Source organism: Acipenser ruthenus, chromosome 26 (assembly GCF_902713425.1).
Source record: "Acipenser ruthenus chromosome 26, fAciRut3.2 maternal haplotype, whole genome shotgun sequence".
In the NCBI taxonomy this organism is placed as follows: domain Eukaryota; kingdom Metazoa; phylum Chordata; class Actinopteri; order Acipenseriformes; family Acipenseridae; genus Acipenser; species Acipenser ruthenus.
The window spans coordinates 3538681-3557091 of NC_081214.1; the positions used below are offsets into that span (position 1 = coordinate 3538681).

Sequence of the window (18411 nt, forward strand, 5' to 3'; positions counted from 1 at the left end):
ATGTGTGTATCTATCTATATGGTTATATAGGTTTAGTGCAAGAAGAAAATAAGCTGAAGACAATGAATACATTTGAAGCCTTGCACCCTCTCAAAGTCGTTGGAAGCTGTACGGGCTGGCCTCGCTGACCCAGCTGTGAATTCCTCCTTCGCAGTGGTTTCCAGAATGCCATCTTATCGCTTCCCCGTCCTTCGTCTTCCAAACGCGTTGTATGTGCAGGCTGTCTCCGACACTCTCTCAACAGCTCTCTTTTACAAATCAGGTCAGTTGTAGTTTTCTATTTTTATTCTTTTTTTTGTTAATATATTTTCTGGGTTTTGCTTCAAGCAGTCATTAACTATTGGTGCATGCGTTTCTTTTGTTTTCGTTTGTTTTCAAGGATCCAGATATTATTTTGTCGTTTCTTTTTTTTCCTATCTGGAGCGGGGTTTTCTATCACGCAGAAATTTCTTCTTTTTTCTCACAAACTTTCCGTTGTATTTTTTAGAAAACATTTGAAAAAGGTCGGGCGCCTCCTCCCGTCCGTCCAGCGCTCCTCACCACACACTGCCGTACACTGAAAGACAGAAATAGCATGAGAAGGAGCTTGAAGACGGCAAATACCTTTGTGGACTATCTAGTCAACTAAGAAACCGTCATCATGGTTTCTGAAGAAGAATGATTCAGAACTGAGTTTGACATACTAGAGTAAACGTACCCCAAGGAAATGTATTTCTGTATAAAAGTGACTCTGAAAACGTCCGGGCCCCATTTTCTGCTTGGACGCACTCTTACCTGTGAAGACTAAGTAGGCAGTGATGATCATGGTGCCCAGCACTATGGAGACGATGCTCAGCAGTCTTGCCAGGCGGCCCAGCCTCCGTGCCCCGTCCACATCGTTCTGCTGCAGGCTGTTCCTGGACTGGGAGAGAGGAGTGGAGACTCACCAAGTTCAGTACTAGCATGTCCAGAGGGTAGTAACTCACTACAGCTTCTGTTCCATACGTTTTAATCGTTCAGACAATCTGGTTACATCCGGTACTATAAAATATATAGGAGGCTGTGTGGTACAGTGGTTAAAGAAAGGTCCCCGGTTCAAATCCCACCTCAGCCACTGACTCATTGTGTGACCCTGAGCAAGTCACTTAACCTCCTTGTGCTCCGTCTTTCGGGTGAGATGTAATTGTAAGTGACTCTGCAGCTGATGCATAGTTCACACACCCTAGTCTCTGTAAGTCGCCTTGGATAAAGGCGTCTGCTAAATAAACAAAATAACGCCAGTTGCCAGGGACGTGCTTCATTAAGGATTATACAGAACCCGCCAGGGATACATCTCCAGCTATCGTTCTCTCTGTGTGTATTAAATGAACCTGTCCTGTGTGATTACACACAATCCCACCTCAAGCCATTGTGATCAGCACTGGCCCAGCTGCGGGGCTCTACTGAGCACGCTCTGTGACGGCTGTTTGACTTCTCTCTGTTACGGCTGTTTGCTTTGCAGAAAACAAATGTTTGTCATTTCCACAAAACCTTTGTGGTGTATTTGTTAAATACACTCTGTCTTGTATTTTGACGAGTCAGATCAGGGATTGGTGTAGCCGTTACAAAAGCAATGGATATCATGATAAAACTGTATAGGAAAAAAACAAAGGTCCAGATAGATACTGGCAGCAAAACATGATTCCTTTCAAGTTTAATTGAATCAACCCTATTTACTGCTTAATTCTGGACAGACAATGGCGCATATTTAGGACTGAGTGCCGTATTGTATATATTCATCCATTGAAGACGCGGCCCACATTCAAACTGCAGACAGAGATTGATTGTGCAGGTATTGTAGGTCACAGCACACAGACATAGACTCCCAGAACCTTATGAACTCTGCCAAGTCTCTATACTATACTGACCCCTTGCCTTGGCACGCTATCACATTTCTGAGGCTCAATGGCAGACACATGGCTCTGTTAGTAAAGAGAGTAGTGGTGTTCCCCAGTCGATATGAAATCGTATCAGACTGGTGTCTCCAGTCGCTCGTGTCACCTGAGCTGGCACTTCCCCTCCTCCCTTGAACAGAGACTCCCAGCTCCTCCTGGGCTGGAGACTGGAGAGAGCGCTAAGTGCTCGCTTTTCAGAGCCACGAACAGATAAATAATTCATACAGTGCCAGTCTCATCCAGGAGCTCAACATTGTAATTGAGATAGGACAGCCCAAGCAGACAGGGCTTGTGACAGGAGCGAGAGAGCTGACGAGAGCTGACGAGAGCCGTGGGCTGCAGTGTGGAAGGCTTGATTGGAAAACGACATTACATGCACATAAGAATTCATAAAAAATGTTACTATTAATTTCAAGTCCCTGTAAATGTTCACATATAAGATTTCATGCCAGCCATATTAGCAGTGCATGTTGCCTGTGTTACTAATACCATACACATCTAGTTTAACCTTACCAATGCTAAGAAATACACAGAGGCCACAGCACACACCCCTGGAACACAATATTACATCATTCTGTATCTCTATTCAGGAATACCCAGACATTAAGAGAACAAGGGATTTAATTAGAGTTAAATAGGCAGTACATCCTATTGTCTTCAATAGATTTGATCGCAGGATATAGAAAGACATAAATACGTCAGCCTGGCTTTAGGGGCGTTGTCATATCTACCTGACTCAAAGTACAGCACAGAAGCCATACCTGACTGAAGAACAGATTGGAATGGGTGATATTGCTTCAAGTAAGGAATGCCAAGTTAGTCACGAGGGAGCAGCATTCTGTCCTTTGGTTTGGCAGCAACTGCTTCTACAGATGGGCAGAACTTTCTGACATTCTGACATTCTGACATTCTGACATTCTGACTGTAGGCTGTAGCCAGAAGCAATAACAGGATGGAAAGCAGACATATTTATTTTGATCCGATTACCAATTATATTTCATAGGTTAAACGCCAGGAATCAAAAGATAATTAAAATGTTGAGAATAAACATCACATATTGAAACGTGTCTGAGGTTGTATACAGCGCTAGTACTTTGTATCTTCCTTTTCAAAGGGACGTATCTGTGGATATTCATAGGGAACGGTGCTACAGCTACAGTGCTTATGAGCTTTTGCCCTGCTATCCACATAATGTGCAGCGTGCAATAAAATCCAATGCTGACCCAATCCCAGAATCCCGAGCGGGCGAGTGGAATTTCAGGAGCACTCAGAGTCTGCACAGTCTCTGGTAAGGCTGGGGAGTGCTCTTACTTCATTACCCCCCTCCCCTGCAGTAACTATTACATCATGCTGAAATCCTGCAATGGGACAAGAACACAACACTGTAGAGCAGTTTGTTCTGCTAACTCGGGTGAATTGCCTTCTTCAGCACTAATAAATATAGCGGCCCTGTTTTATGTTCAGTTAAGAACTGGAATGTTTTTATTGCAGTGACACAGAACAATGCCAATGAAAAAGCCTCGGGTTCCTAAGCGAGAGCCAGCCTAGTTTTCTGTACATGTGACAATGATGTGTCAAAGGGGAGCACTGTTTGACCACAAGGAATACCGGGACTGATGGGGCTCTCTGCCCTTCACCGTTAGACCAGTGTCACAGCGTGCTGCCTTTCACACAATCCAGATCCTAAAAGCTTTTTACACTGTCTCTCCTGCAGTCATGCAGGCTGCAGAGTCTAGGAAACTTAAACAGCTCTCCCTCGCAGGCACTGTGCCCGGGCTGCCATGCAAGAAGACCCGTCCGCTCAGCACTGCTACAATTGTCAATTCAGAGCTTCGGTTCACATTGTGTCAATGCAGGTCATCAGTGTTGTAGCTGCTGTCCACAAATACACATGTCCTTCAAAACTGAGAGCAGGGCAGACAGGCAGACAGACAGACAGACAGACAGGTTGATCCTACCTCACTGGTCTGAGAGGAAAGGGAAGGTGTGACTGGCAGACTGAGTTTAGATACAGTATATTGTTTAAATGGTCTCGGAGCAGTGGTGTAGTGGGTAGACTATCCTTTTTGGTGTTCATTTTAGGCACTAAGGATGATTAAGCAGATTAGGAGCATGTCGTGCATGGTGGAGTTCAATGTTAAATCGGAAGAGGTTCGGCCCATCACTAAATCACAGAGTCGCTTTCTATAACACATTGGAACATGCTTTGATTTTAACCCTCGGTATAGCGAGGCTCTGCTGTTGCTGATCACAGTAGAGTAGGCTTGAGTAAATGCATTACTCCTTGCATGAGAAGTGGGTTGGAGTCAGGGGCCAGTTGCACTCCAGAGAACACGCCTTGAAAGAAAAGAAAACGCTTATCTTTTGTATGTTAATCTTTTAGAACAGCTGAGCTGATTTGTGTAAAATGCATCCCTGTCTTGTTTTTGGCTCCATGAGTACTCCGAGCCCACTGGTAAACCTGCTCTGAACCTACAGAGTGTTACAAACCTTCACCAGATCATTCACTGGTTTCCTGTTTCAGAGCTATCTGTCCAGGAAGATTCTGTGAGAAACAGGACCTGTTACGCATTCATAGCTGACATAACCGCTTATAGCAGTTTCCCCATAGTAAAAGCATAGCCAAGTGGAAAGAATACTGAAAGCATGGTAAAGAATAGCGAGGTATGTTAAAGCATATTAAATAGATGACTCTTTACAGACATGCAGCTAAAATCACACCCTCAGAGACAGACCAAAGCTCTACACAGTATATATATATATATATATATATATATATATATATATATATATATATATATATATATATATATATATACCGCTGTATAAAAGAGCCGACTCTTTTACAGTATATGATAGATATTGCGGAATGCCGTCGGTTCGACCCACATATATAACGGTGATTTAATGAAGTTGCTGGCTGTGTAGCAGCAACGTTAACAGAAGCCAAGTTTGGGTGTGGACGAGGAAGTGCTGGCGAATGCAATACTAATTATTTAATTCTAGCTTTCCTCATGGAAAATTAACCTGCGCGCATTTTACTGAATATATAGTAATAATAATATCCTTATATAGCGCCTTTCATAGCGGACGACCCTCACAAAGCGCTGTACAGAGGTAAGCTGTGCAGGATCCGCAGAATGGAGCACAAGGAGGTTAAGTGACTTGCTCAGAGTCACACTGGGATTTGAACCGGTGATCATCTGATTATAAACCCTGGACTTTAACCACTGGACCACACTGCTATTTATTTATTTGTAGATCTACAATATATATTGGTCTTAATAGGTATGCGGAATTATTAAGGAGGGGAGTGAACAGGGAGCACAGAGACTTCTAACTATCATAACACTGAACACACAGTGTAATAATAATAATAATAATAATAATAATAATAATAATAATAATAATAATAATAATAATAATAATAATAATAATAATAATAATAATAATAATAATAACGCACCAGTAAGACTGTTCTTGCCCCGTGTGTAGGGATGCGTCTGTATATGCAAGCAGCGAGTTATTCACTCTTAAGCGTACTTACCATGATTGAGAAAACCAGCGCCACTACGTTGACCGGCCATATGGGACAGAAGCAGGAGAAGATGGCCAGGAAAAGGTAATCACTGGGTGTGGATTGGTCCTGTGCGGTATTCCCACTAGACGAAGCCCTGGTCAGGCTCACCCTGGACGGGGATAGCGGGCCCCCTGAGAGGTGTCCCGCGGACCCCGACTTGAACTGTATGTTGTGTCCATTGTGGTCCAGGTCGTGAGATTTCTCCCCGGACATGTTAACCGAGAAGGAGCTGGAGAGCGTGATTCCATTCTCCGACTTGGGCTCCGAGGTGTGCGTTAGGAGTTTCTCGGTTTCATGGGAGTCGCTGGGCAAAGTCGTGCCGCTTCCACCCAGGAGTGTTTGTTCATACTGAGCATCTGTGTTGATTGCCATTTTTCAAATCAACCCGATTTTAATTCCTGTTATATAAAAAAGTACATATATTTATTTATTTTAATCACTTTCCCGAATCAAGCTAGTTCTTAAAAAGCCAGATACCCATTTTTGACTAATGCGTTGACGTTTTTTTCTTCTTAAATTTCTTTAAAAATAAAAAAAGAAATATAATGACAAAGACAAAGAAAATATTAAACAATTGTTATCAACAATTTGAAAAATAAACAGCTGGCATTTGATGGTAAAAAAAATAAACGTCAGTGAAAAATGTTTAAATCAAACAAATGCTGTTTTTCTTTTTCTTCTCAGATATAGGAGAGAATATTTCTCGTGTTTTCAAAGGAAATAAAGTCGCTCAGGCGCAAGAGCTCCATGCAAAACCATGTACATAATCCAGTGCGTTAGAGGCTGGACTGCATCTCCTCTCTGCTCTCCTCTCTGCTCATCACAATAAGAAGTGGACCCACACACGCACTTATCCACACACCTTTTATTTGATCACGGCGCTGGTGATTTAAAAAAAATCTGATATAGATGCAGCAGAGGCAATGCGTGCCATGTGACACAATCTTTCTCTGACAGACTCGCGCGTTTTTGTTTAGTTTATATAAAAAAAGACGTTGATTGCAACAGATTTCACTACGGTCTGCCTCTGCAATAGAAAGGAACGATGCTTTGAAATGCAAATTGCGAACGCGGAGCCCCACGCGCAGGTCGATACGCGTGTGTTCCTCGCCCCCTTTGCCGAGGCGCTCTGCACAGATCGGTGTTTCTGGAGAAAGCGGGTGTTTAGGCAGGACCGGGGTGGATTGCCTCTGCTTCGTGATTAGTATAGCTATTGGTCGAGCTCTCGAGGGATGCACAGCGCGTCCTCATCCTGCAGCGTAACTAACCTAGGGAATTTCCAAACACAGCAGTACGCTCGCGTTTACTCAATTATAAAACAACCTCTTTTTTTTGCATCTCATATTGTTTTGCAGGCATTCTCATTTGGGTTGTTGAGAGGGCTGTGTCTGTGCGTGTGCGTGTGCGTGTGCGTGTGCGTGTGCGTGTGCGTGTGTGTGTGTGCGTGCGTGTGCGTGTGTGTGATGTTATTTTAAAGCTGGCTGCACATCTAGGTCACGGTATCATGCAATAGCCGAAATTCACCCCTTATTGAAGGGGAATCTTAAAATCGCTCTAATTTCGAGAGGCAGACAGGCACCTGTTTGTTTCATCATTATTATTATTATTATTATTATTATTATTATTATTATTATTATTATTATTATCAGACATTGAATAAATACAGAAAGAGCATATTACATAGCCTGTAATACCGATTGAGAAGCTGTGCTGGCAATTAACATTTGAGTTAACGGTTCAGCTTAAATCAAACAAAAAGCCACTCCCACTCTCCTGATAAACCCGACAGTCCTGCCATTCACCCAGTTCCTGAACAAGGCACCTTCAAACATGCTTTCATTTACAAAAGGGATCTGGCCATGCAGGCTCACAGAACTGCACTTCATCTAAATCCAGTATCAGTTACCTAGACAAAGGACTGCTCTGCTCCTGCTATAGTATGCACTTTAATTTCTTGCTTTCTAGACGTGTGATTTCATACCTCCCTTCTAAACCACGCCCCTTCGCTTTCTCGCGCTGTGCTCCATTGCCACAGCGAAAGCATCGTGCTCGAAAAAACAGTGGGGCTGGGGTGGGGGCGTGACGTCACTGTCCCCCTGTAATGCAAGTGTGTGCAGAACTGAAGAAACAAAGAAAAATAGGATAATTTCAAAGACAATGCTGTGAACGTCATTTACAATTAAAACGTGTGAAGAAAAGGCTACCGCACTTCAACCCTTTACTGTCCTATACCTTATGCCTGTATTCCCAATGTCAAATCTATCGGACGCTGGGCAGCAAAGCGTTCAAATGATACTGGACTGATTTACTAATGAGTATGTGCCGGGTTTATATAATTAAAAAAACACATGAAAGTCAAACTCTAGATAGCTAGTGGAATACATTTTCTCCCAAATGAATGTGAAGTAATACAAATACATACATAAATAAATTAATACATTTAAGATATTGCATTTCGTTAATCCCGGATGCAGTAACACACGCTACAAAGGAGAGCTGGTGTGAAGTTCTTTATTTTTCTAGAATGTTCTGTTAGCAGTAGGAGCTCGAGTTGGCTCCTATGCTTTCACTCTGTGTCTGGAAGTGGGCCGCTGGCTCCCAGGTAACGCTACATCAGGAGGAGGTTACCGTGTGTGCCAAGTTAATATTCTAAAATCTGCGCGGGGCATTACTTTCAATTAAAACGATGACATTATGTCTAGCTGTCCCTTTAAACGTCATTATTTCCACTGAACTCTCTGGGCTTCTGTCTGTTGGATAGAAGTGGGAGCTTCTTACAGAAACCGTGCAGAATGGGCGACATCTAGTGGAATTCAGTGGTTACTGCAGGGATGGGCTGGGGGTTTAATCTCAGGTTTTATCGTTTGTACAGACACCAAAGAAGAGGTCTCTCATTGTACAGGAGGACAGCTGGACCATGCTGAAATAAGAAGCTGGTCCTGGAGGCCTCACTGCTGTTCTCTGGCGCCCCTTGTGGATGCAGCGGGCATCGCGGGTCAGAACATGCCCTTGTATGTGAGCTTGTCCTCATCCCTCTTCTCCTCCATCCTCATGTGTAGGATCTGCAGCTCCTTCCTCACTGTCTTGGCCATGCTCGGGTCCAGCTCCAGGACCTTCTGGAAGTCTGTCTTGGCCTGCTCCTCGTTCCACACCTCCACGTGAGCCTTGGCCCGCATGAAGTAGGCTTTCAGGACCCCTGGGAGGAGACAGGGGTAGGGGGGTGGAGCGAGGGTCACTGGAACTGGAACCCATACCAGGGATAGGCAGTGGGATTCATATACTAACCCCTATGAGAGTTTCCCATAGTAAAAGCACAGCAAAGGGTAATAAAGCACAGTGAAAGCATGGTAAAGCATAGGCAAGCATTGAAAATTATAGCGAGGTATGGTAAAGCACATTTAAAAGCATGGCAAACCAGGGTAAATTATGGTAAATGCATAGTATAACCATGGGAAAATCATGGCAAAACTGCATGAACACCATGCAAAAATAGCGCAGTAAACTTTTAAAAGGGACAGGACAGTGATGGCTCAAATTCTTGTAATCTGGTAGTTTAAATCACCTATTAAATTGTAACTCTAAAACAAACAAAAAAAAACACAGAGGCGTGGTTTTTCCAAAGCCTTATACTCCAAAGAGAGTAAATTACTTTTCATTTGTCAAAAGGAGAATTAACTTGAGTAAACTGCATGGAAGTTGTTTAGAAGAAGCTGAATTCTGGATGCAATTCCACCTTAGAGATATTACATTTAATATCTCCATTAGATACTGGACTGCCTGCCATCTAATGTATACCATGGTGCATGTTTACTGGGTGTGTACCAGGGTGCAAGCAAAGATGAGCATGGCTAAGCACTGCAGTAAGCATGGTAAAATAATAATAAAAATAATAAAAACCAGTGAACTGTATAATATAAGCACTGGAGAAGCATTCTAAGATTGCTGTGCGAATCTCCCCTGGTAAAATTGCCCCGTGCCAGCTGTGCTCCAGTGCTGCTCACCAGGGTGGTGGTTGATGATGTCAGTGGTGTGCTCCAGAACCTCATAGTATTCAGCCATCTTCAGCAGGCACTGGCAGTAGTTAAGAGTCAGAGTGTGGACCATCTTCTCCAGCTTGAGCCAGGGAACCTCCCACGCTTTCTCCTGCAGGAGCAATCAGAGAAACCAGTCACCATTCCCAGTATGCCGTGCCATGCTCCACAGTTACACAGCTAGATACGCTCTGTGTGAGTTTCTTGTCGAATGTTATTGGTGTACAAATACAGCAGGAATTTTGGGCGGACAGAAAGGGTAAGGAACCTTGGTCTGTATGTTCTTGAGGCAGATGATGGCTTCTTTGTACTTGCTGGTCGCTGCCTCGTATCTCCCCAGTTTGAAGAGCTTGTTCCCCTCCCCGTGAAGAATTGGTACTGCCTTCATCCTCTCCTCATCGCTCATGGCCCATGACTCTCTGTTGTACTCGGTGGGCTGTTCCACCTGCACCACAAACGGGGATTAACTTTTTTAAATATATATATGGCAGTTTTTTGTTTTTTTTTGCAGTGTCCTCCCCTATAGTTAAACCAGATGGATACATTGTTCTTTGCATTAGGTATTTGCATTGAAAAGAAAGCTGCAGTCTATTATATACCGTGTGTGACTTCTGTGCTGAAGGGATTCATGTTTTAATACATTACAACAAAATAAAAATACAATACTCCCCTCTAGCTGGGATCTCACTGCAGATATCAAGTGCAGATATCAAGTGCAACAGCACAGCAGGGGTAGCGGTAGTGCAGTAGTGTGGGGTGTGCTGGGAGCAGGGGTAGCGGTAGTGCAGTAGTGTGGGGTGTGCTGGGAGCAGGGGTAGCGGTAGTGCAGTAGTGTGGGGTGGGCTGGGAGCAGGGGTAGCGGTAGTGCAGTAGTGTGGGGTGGGCTGGGAGCAGGGGTAGCGGTAGTGCAGTAGTGTGGGGTGTGCTGGGAGCAGGGGTAGCGGTAGTGCAGTAGTGTGGGGTGTGCTGGGAGCAGGGGTAGCGGTAGTGCAGTAGTGTGGGGTGTGCTGGGAGCAGGGGTAGCGGTAGTGCAGTAGTGTGGGGTGGGCTGGGAGCAGGGGTAGCGGTAGTGCAGTAGTGTGGGGTGTGCTGGGAGCAGGGCTAGCGGTAGTGCAGTAGTGTGGGGTGTGCTGGGAGCAGGGGTAGCGGTAGTGCAGTAGTGTGGGGTGTGCTGGGAGCAGGGGTAGCGGTAGTGCAGTAGTGTGGGGTGTGCTGGGAGCAGGGGTAGCGGTAGTGCAGTAGTGTGGGGTGTGCTGGGAGCAGGGGTAGCGGTAGTGCAGTAGTGTGGGGTGTGCTGGGAGCAGGGGTAGCGGTAGTGCAGTAGTGTGGGGTGTGCTGGGAGCAGGGGTAGCGGTAGTGCAGTAGTGTGGGGTGTGCTGGGAGCAGGGGTAGCGGTAGTGCAGTAGTGTGGGGTGGGCTGGGAGCAGGGGTAATGGTGTACTAGCGAAAACGCTTGTCAGCTTGTTCATTAGAGCTTCATAATGCTTGTGTGAGTGTTTCTGAAGTCCTGGGGGGTGTGTGTGTTACAGTGTGGGTAGGTGCACACAGCACATGCACTGCACTCCCAGAGGCACACGGAGGGATCTGTCTTCAGAACCTGCACCTTGACCAGCTCCAGGACGAAGATGAGGGGCTGTGGTTCTTTCTGCAGCTCGTCCAGGTCTGGGTAGCCCAGGCTGTGGTAGGCAAACATGTTGGCCATGCCGCAGGTGTGCACGTGCCAGTCCACTGGGTCCTTGCCCTCTGCAATGCGACGCAGGCTCTTGGCAACGATAGGGTAGAGTCCGGTGTGCTGGGGGCAGGACAGACAGTGAGGGCACATGTGGAGATGTACCATACTCTACTGATAGGATCGGTGTGGTTGGGCTCTGGGGTAGCTAATGTGTTTTATATATCTACACACACACAAATGCATTCACATACACATGCAATACTGTCCTTATCCTGGATAGATCCTCTCTAGTCACTGCTTGTATAATTGCACCACGTTACGTTTCCTATTTCTAAACATTTAAATAAAAACAACCGTGCTTTGTGAATATGGCCCAGGATGTTAATTACTATGCTTCAATACAGCGACTTTATCTTTATTTGTATAACCGAGAGGTTTAGGGTAATGAAGATGCAGCTGTACAGAAAACATGTGCAATGCTCACCTTATTAAAACACAATCAGATGAATAACCGGTAGACATATAAGGGTTAATTGCAGCCCAGTTTTATTCCTTTTCTTTGTACATACAGGGTGTCAGAGGCATGTTCAATATTGGATCAGTACTCTATTGTTCTCATGCAATGTTTGTATTGCTGCCTCATTAGATTTCAAGCCCTCTACTAATCCTGGTTAAGAAAGCGAGGATTGCTGACAGAGCACAAACAGCAGGTAATCAGGACAGGTGTCCCTTCAGATTACTGCTGCGCTGCCCAAAGCTGCTAACCGCTCAGCAGGAACTGCCTTGAGCCCCTCCGGCAGTAAACAGAGACCCAGCAAGCTGAACCAGCTCAGGGGTGCTATTCAGAGCTGGAAACCTTGTGAGAGTCGAGCAGTCTTCTACTTTCAAGTGATCCCGTCACCCTGTATGTGTCCAGCCTCCTATCGGCTGTTCTGCACTCGCAAAACACTCTTGCAAGAGAGATAGGTGTTTTGGATAGTGATAACCGCTGATCACAACACTGCACTTTCCTGTAAGCTCCGCGATGGCATCCTAAAGACACACACTCTGCAAAACAACAACGCAGACAAACCAGGAGACACCCAAGCAGGTGTTGTGTGTGTGTGTGTGTGTGCGGCCAGCTGTGCTAAACAATAACACCTTAACAGGGACAGCAGAGGGGGTGTACTCACAATGACATCACACAAGAACTCAGCCACCTCCCCGACCCTCATGGAGCAGAGCAGAGACTCCCAGATCTCCAGCTTGAACATGTTCCCGATCACCACCTCCATCGGCACCCCCACCTTTTTACTGTCATCCAGCACCGTGCGATCCTCGTCACACAGCATGGTGCGGAAATGGAACGACACCTGCCAGGAGCACAGTCTAGAATCAGCAGGCAGCGCATACCGTCTGCCTGACTGCAATATTCTGCAGGCGGTGTACTTGTTTTCTATAGTAATATTTCTTATAAAAGTTTACCATAGTAAAAGCATGGAGGAGTGTAATACAGCACAGTGAAAGCATGGTAAAGTATTGGTAAGCATTGTAAAGAACAGCGAGAAATGGTACATTATATGGATAAGCAAGACAAGGCAAAAGGGTGCTGGGAGGGTTACCTTTGTGCCAGTGATGAATCTGGGCAGGTCATCGCTGCCCCCGTGTACAATGGTCTTCTTCACTCCCTCCATGTTGAGCAGCATCGTCTTGTCCATGATGGTGAGACTGGGAACCAGAACATCAGAGACTGGGACACCTAGCTGGCTGATCTGTATCTCCAGATATGTGTTAGTGTGTATGTGTTGGTGAGCAATCCTAGGCAGGGATTAACTGGACAGGGATAATAGGATCAGAACCATCCCCCAGCCTCCCTCCTCTCTCACCCAGAGTTTGAAAGACTTTCCTCAGCATAAACAGACAGTGCCTCCCCCGCACTGCCAGCCCCTACTCTCTGCACTTGAAAGAAGGCTCTGGAACACATAAGAGGTTTCCAACAGTTTTCAAGGACAGCTCCCAAGGAAAATCCCATCTCTGATAGAAACATTCCCTAGTGACATATGCGTACTGGATCATTGCCCCAGTTTAAAAGCCTTAGCAGATCCATTAGCAGCGTTACCAGCAATGACAGCAATTGATTTTGAACACAGTTCTTGCACAGTAGTGCTAAGACGGTAGCAAACTGTCTGATAAAGTACCGCGTTACCGTAATGGATTAATAGGTTGGATTGCTTCTTAGGCCCAATGCGAAATAGATGTCGACTTCAATATTGGTAGGTGTGCCCAACTGCCATGTGTCGACAGTAATGCACTTTATGACCCAGTAATGCACAGTAATGCACGTCTGTTATAGCAGTCTGCTTGTACTGCCTGTTGTTGTTACCAGTTTACTAGACTGCACTTCAATCGAAACCGAATCTTTACATGGGATAGGATTCCTGTTTTGCTGCTGATGTGAGACTTCACCTCAGAATTTCCTGCTGCTGTACTTTCCAATTGAAATCCTCCGTCGCCACCTTGTGGTTCATTTTTTAATATTTTTTTTTTTCTCAGTTCTGCGTTTAGCTTGGAAAGGCGTCACGACCCTGAGCGATAACTTTGTAATACGTAGTGTTGGTTTTTATAAATACAGCTGGATTTGAAGCAAGCAGTGTTGGGATAGCACTGGGGTGCAGCACAAGGATGTTCAGCTTTGGATCCTGTTTTTCATACTTCACTTATACGTGGGCCTGTTTCTCTGAACGCTTCAATTGAACTCAAATAGTCCTGCTGCCTGGAATCAGTGTAGGTACAGTAGAAGCCCTTACATTGCAAATCTTCATTGCTATTTGTAGTTTTTAAGCATTATTGTAAACCGCCTAAAGAAGGCTTCATGGCTGCGTCTATTAAAGTCTAGCAACTTCTTGCAGATGGAATACCTCACTGGTCCACAGTGTGGCGCTGTGCACACATGCCTTTCAAATATTCCCCCAAGTGCAACCTTTTGATACGACGCCAGGTCACACTGTAATTTACATCCCAGCTCCATTGGGCATGAAGGAGTTGTGCCTGCATTATTAAATCAAGGGGTCTGCGCTACGCGTGATTTATTTTATGAATGATTTAAATGGACCACAAAGAGAGAGGCACACAGACACACGCAGGAGTGTAGAGCTGGCATTACCTCGCCCTGATTCTCATTAGATGTGGAGATTTACTATTGTCTCTCTGTGTAGACAGAGACAATTACTGGCAATTTTGTGGTCTGCTAAAGGCAATGCTTGGGCTTCTTCAGTGTTATATCTAGCATTAAAAAAGGTAAAAACAAAAGGGGTTAAATGAGGACGCTTCCACTGGAATGGCATGCTCTGAATCATCGTCTCCATGCAGTTTCAGACCTGTCAAGACACCTGTTTGTACCTATAGATTGGGACGGCCAATGAAATTGCAAAGGGAGCTGTAAGTCATCCTTGATTCACCAATCACTGTGCTTGCTGTTTCTGCTCCCTGAACTAACAGCTGAGCAAAACAACACCTAGCCTCACAGCTTCTTAACCACCCCCACCCCCACACTATCACCCCCCACACACACACACACACACACAGCCCCCCACACACAGCCCCCCCCCCACACACAGACCCACACACACAGCCACCCCCCACCCCCCACCCCACACCCCCCACACACACACACACAGACCCACACACACAGACTCCATACACACACACACACCGAGCTCTTACAGAACGTAACTGGCAGTCAGGCAATGGAAATTCAAACAAACACCTCACTGGGTTCCTTAGAGGAAGGAAAATGCAATGGTTCAGCGAGCTTGTTTCTAAGAATTCGGATAGGGTTTGAAAAATGATGCACTTTGGAATTTAGAAAAACAGACAGACATAAAAAAAAATCATGAGAGCATTTCAGTGCCGCCTGCTGACGAATCAGCAACACCCGAAGCAAACAGCATTTCTATAGCAACTGCACTGCAAAATGCATGGCTGTGTTTTATTGAAGATGAGTCACCTTTCTACTTTTAAAAGAGTATTTCAAGAGGTAATTCACATGACATTTTCTATATATTGAATCAGTTTAATATCCTTGTATGTCTCTTCTCTATGATTCGCTATGGTTTTATTTACAAATAGACACATTTGTGGAGGAAACAAACGATGGGGCACAGGAGAACCTTTAAAGGGACCAGTGCAGTGTGCATCATAGATATGATAAGATTCCTTAAGCAGGGATCTGCAGTGAAGGTACTGACAATAGACAATCACTATAGAACCTTTTCTTCCAGGGTAAGTTTTGTAAAGCACATACCCAGCATAAGCATGAGGAGAAATATGGGACGCGACAAAACTGCTGCGCAAATTTACAATTGATAAAAACCTATTTTTATAAGTCAGTGTTGATAAACGGATAGGCATGCATGCTGCAGAAATTGGTCAAATAAAAAAAGGCTCTTCTTTATGGCGGTACTGGTGATCACGTTGCAGCTCCCTGTACCCCCATTTATATCTATCACACTCACCCCCTCCCTCCCTCGCTCTGTCTGTAGAGATACTGGCTCTGGGGGTGTAATCTTAAAAAAAAAAAAAAAAAAAACCCTGCAGAATACAGAGTATATATTTTCCCAACTAACGCCCCTGCTATCAGCTGTTCCATGACGCAACCTGGATTTGGTCTGTTGAAATAAGTAGGGTTATATCCAAGGCTATGCTCAGATTGTATAACATTGCAAAGTGTGTGCGTGTGTGTGTGGAGGGGGGTGGTTAGCACAATCTCTAGTCCCTATTCACGAACTTAAAGATCTGTTTGAAGGATTTTTTTTTTTTTGTAAAGCTGTTTTTTTAATTGTTTATAAATACAGTAACAACACTGCAGAAAGTTTTCCATAAACATTTTAAAGTTTACAAAAAAGAAGAGCTTAGCAAACTTGGTGTGGTCGTGTCATTTATTTTGCCTTACAATAGTTCAGTTGAAAATCTCCTGTCATACGTGTATTTAAAGGTGGCTTTATTTTATGATATACTGTATATATTACAATTTATACAACACATGCGAGAATACATATCCATGCATTTTCACAGATAAAGCTGGTTAAAAGCATGAGATTATCCTGTCTAAAACGGTTTAATGCTGTTTGTGAAGTTTTAATAGCCAATACTAATCCTGGATGATCTAACCTACAGTATACTTACAGGGATGGAAATAAGACTCCCATTGCATAGTAGTTTGATCCATTCCGGGTTTTGCTATGAGTTTAATAAGACACACCTGAGCTTGTTAGCTATACACCGGTGTTAATCAAGCTTGTAGTAAAACCTGGAATGGGTGAAACTGCTGTGCAACAGGAGTCTTATTTCCATTCTTGTACAAGGGAACATATGGTATTATCTAAATACTCAACATTATTTATATATAATGTAGAAGAATATGCTCAAAAGAAAGTAAAACAAAGTTAAGAAAAGTGGATAAACTAAAAAGAGATGATCTACTAGAATATAAATATAGAGTTAAAAAAGTCGAGTCCCATTTGCAATGACTTACGATACACTTTTGCCTAATATTTCTAAGATAGTTTGGAAACACTTGCGGATTCTACATAATTCAGAAAAATTGAAAAAAGTATTTCTTAAGGCCCCAGTTGTAGCATTCAGAAGAGAAGCTAATTTAGATGAAATTTTAGTTCACAGTAAACATAAAATAATAATTGACAGAACAGATTCTACAAATACTTGCAATAGTACATGTAAAGTGTGTAAATACATGGACAAAAGTAAAAATATAATTAAACATAAGAACACCACATATCCACTAAAAACTAATACCTACTGTAAAAATAGCAATGTTGTTTATGGAATAGCCTGTGAAAAATGTGATGAAATAAAACATGTTGGAAATACTGGAACAAATTTATATAAAAGAATTCAGAACCACCTTTCATTAATTAGAACTAAAAAAATGAATGAACCAATAGTACAACACTTCACCAGTCAAGGACATGACACAAGTGATGTCAAGTTTGTAGTATTAGAACAGCTAAAATTATACAATGCGACATATAGAAGAATAAAAGAAAGTAAATGGATAAATAGACTGAACACAATGATGCCAGCGGGGCTCAACAGAAAAGAATGAACTAATTAACTACAATAAACATATAACATTTAAATAAATAAACACAATTCATTCAAAAGCTGTGCATGCTGCTGCGCTGGGGAGGCCAAATCAAGACTGATCCTCAGAGCCAGCATTGCATGATAATAGAAATTTATATAAAATAATGCTAATTAGAATTAATACAGATTTAAAGACAGAAGTAAAAATGATGTCACAATATATAGAACACCATTACATCATGTAAGAATAAATCATGGATTTGAATATAAACAATAACAAGTAGGTGTCATGCCGTCAAAAAACCTATAAATACCTCCAATGTTTTGATTCAAACAGGCTCCCTTGAGAAAGATATGTACAACATATTGAAACGTTGGGCTGGCTCCTCGAGCTATATATATATATATATATATATATATATATATATGGCATGACACAAAATGCTGTCACATACTAAAACCCAGGCTAGGATTTCATGAATGTGACTCAATGAAATCAGAAGTCCAGGAGCACTAGGATTATTTTTGGTGCTTCTGTAACACACTTCATCACAGCATAAATCAAAGCAGATCAGTGGGAGTAGAGCATTCTCCCTGGAGACTCCGACCCTCACTCTGACCCGCAGCCCGCCAGCTCAGTCCACGAGAGGCTGGTACAACATTAAAGCAACGATTAGGCCTAGCATGAGTGCAGGATTCACTCTGAAGATGGGGGGGGGGGGGGGGGGGAGCATTTTATCCCACTGGCTGTTACAAAGCTGTACTTAGGCAAATCTAATCTGATAACGGTGGAGCGATTTACAGTCATGTTGCATTAGGCCAGGCTGGGTCTGCTATCCACCTTGCATTGCGGATCTCAGAAGCTCAGCAGTACTGGTCTGGTCAGTATTAAGATGGGCTACCATCAGAAGCATGGTGAGTCACTGCAGTGTCATTCCATTAGCATTTCAAAATGTGAAACACTATGTTACCTTTCTATGGAAGGCTCATACCAGCAAGGATGGTAATAAGACTCCTACTGCATAGCAGTTTCACCCATTCCAGGTTTTAGTACGAGCTTGATTGGCCACAGTGTATAGGTAACAAGTTCAGTTGTGTCTTAAACACAGTAAAACCAGGAATGGATTACAC

The 18411-nt window shown here is 43.7% G+C and overlaps 2 protein-coding genes across 4 annotated transcripts; both read right to left on the reverse strand.

The window, feature by feature from the left end:
- Positions 1-273: 273 nt before the first annotated feature.
- Positions 274-7749, reverse strand: LOC117430521 (trafficking regulator of GLUT4 1-like). 3 transcript variants are annotated; one of them, XM_059001113.1, is made up of 4 exons: positions 7475-7749; positions 5461-5891; positions 775-901; positions 274-556 (listed from the first exon to the last, which is right to left on the reverse strand). In XM_059001113.1, the coding sequence occupies exons 2-4, from the start codon at positions 5863-5865 to the stop codon at positions 537-539; spliced, it is 552 nt and encodes a 183-aa protein (XP_058857096.1). In that variant the 5' UTR covers positions 5866-5891; positions 7475-7749; the 3' UTR covers positions 274-536. The 3 variants fall into 3 exon arrangements, with proteins under 3 accessions (XP_058857096.1, XP_058857095.1, XP_058857094.1); XM_059001112.1 differs by having other exon boundaries at positions 7400-7748; XM_059001111.1 differs by lacking the exon at positions 7475-7749 and having other exon boundaries at positions 5461-7369.
- Positions 7750-7975: 226 nt separating this feature from the next.
- Positions 7976-13005, reverse strand: LOC117430888 (aryl-hydrocarbon-interacting protein-like 1). Its single transcript, XM_034051465.3, has 6 exons — positions 12798-13005; positions 12369-12548; positions 11128-11316; positions 9793-9969; positions 9495-9636; positions 7976-8689 (listed from the first exon to the last, which is right to left on the reverse strand). The coding sequence occupies exons 1-6, from the start codon at positions 12891-12893 to the stop codon at positions 8490-8492; spliced, it is 984 nt and encodes a 327-aa protein (XP_033907356.3). The 5' UTR covers positions 12894-13005; the 3' UTR covers positions 7976-8489.
- Between the last annotated feature and the right edge of the window lie 5406 nt (positions 13006-18411).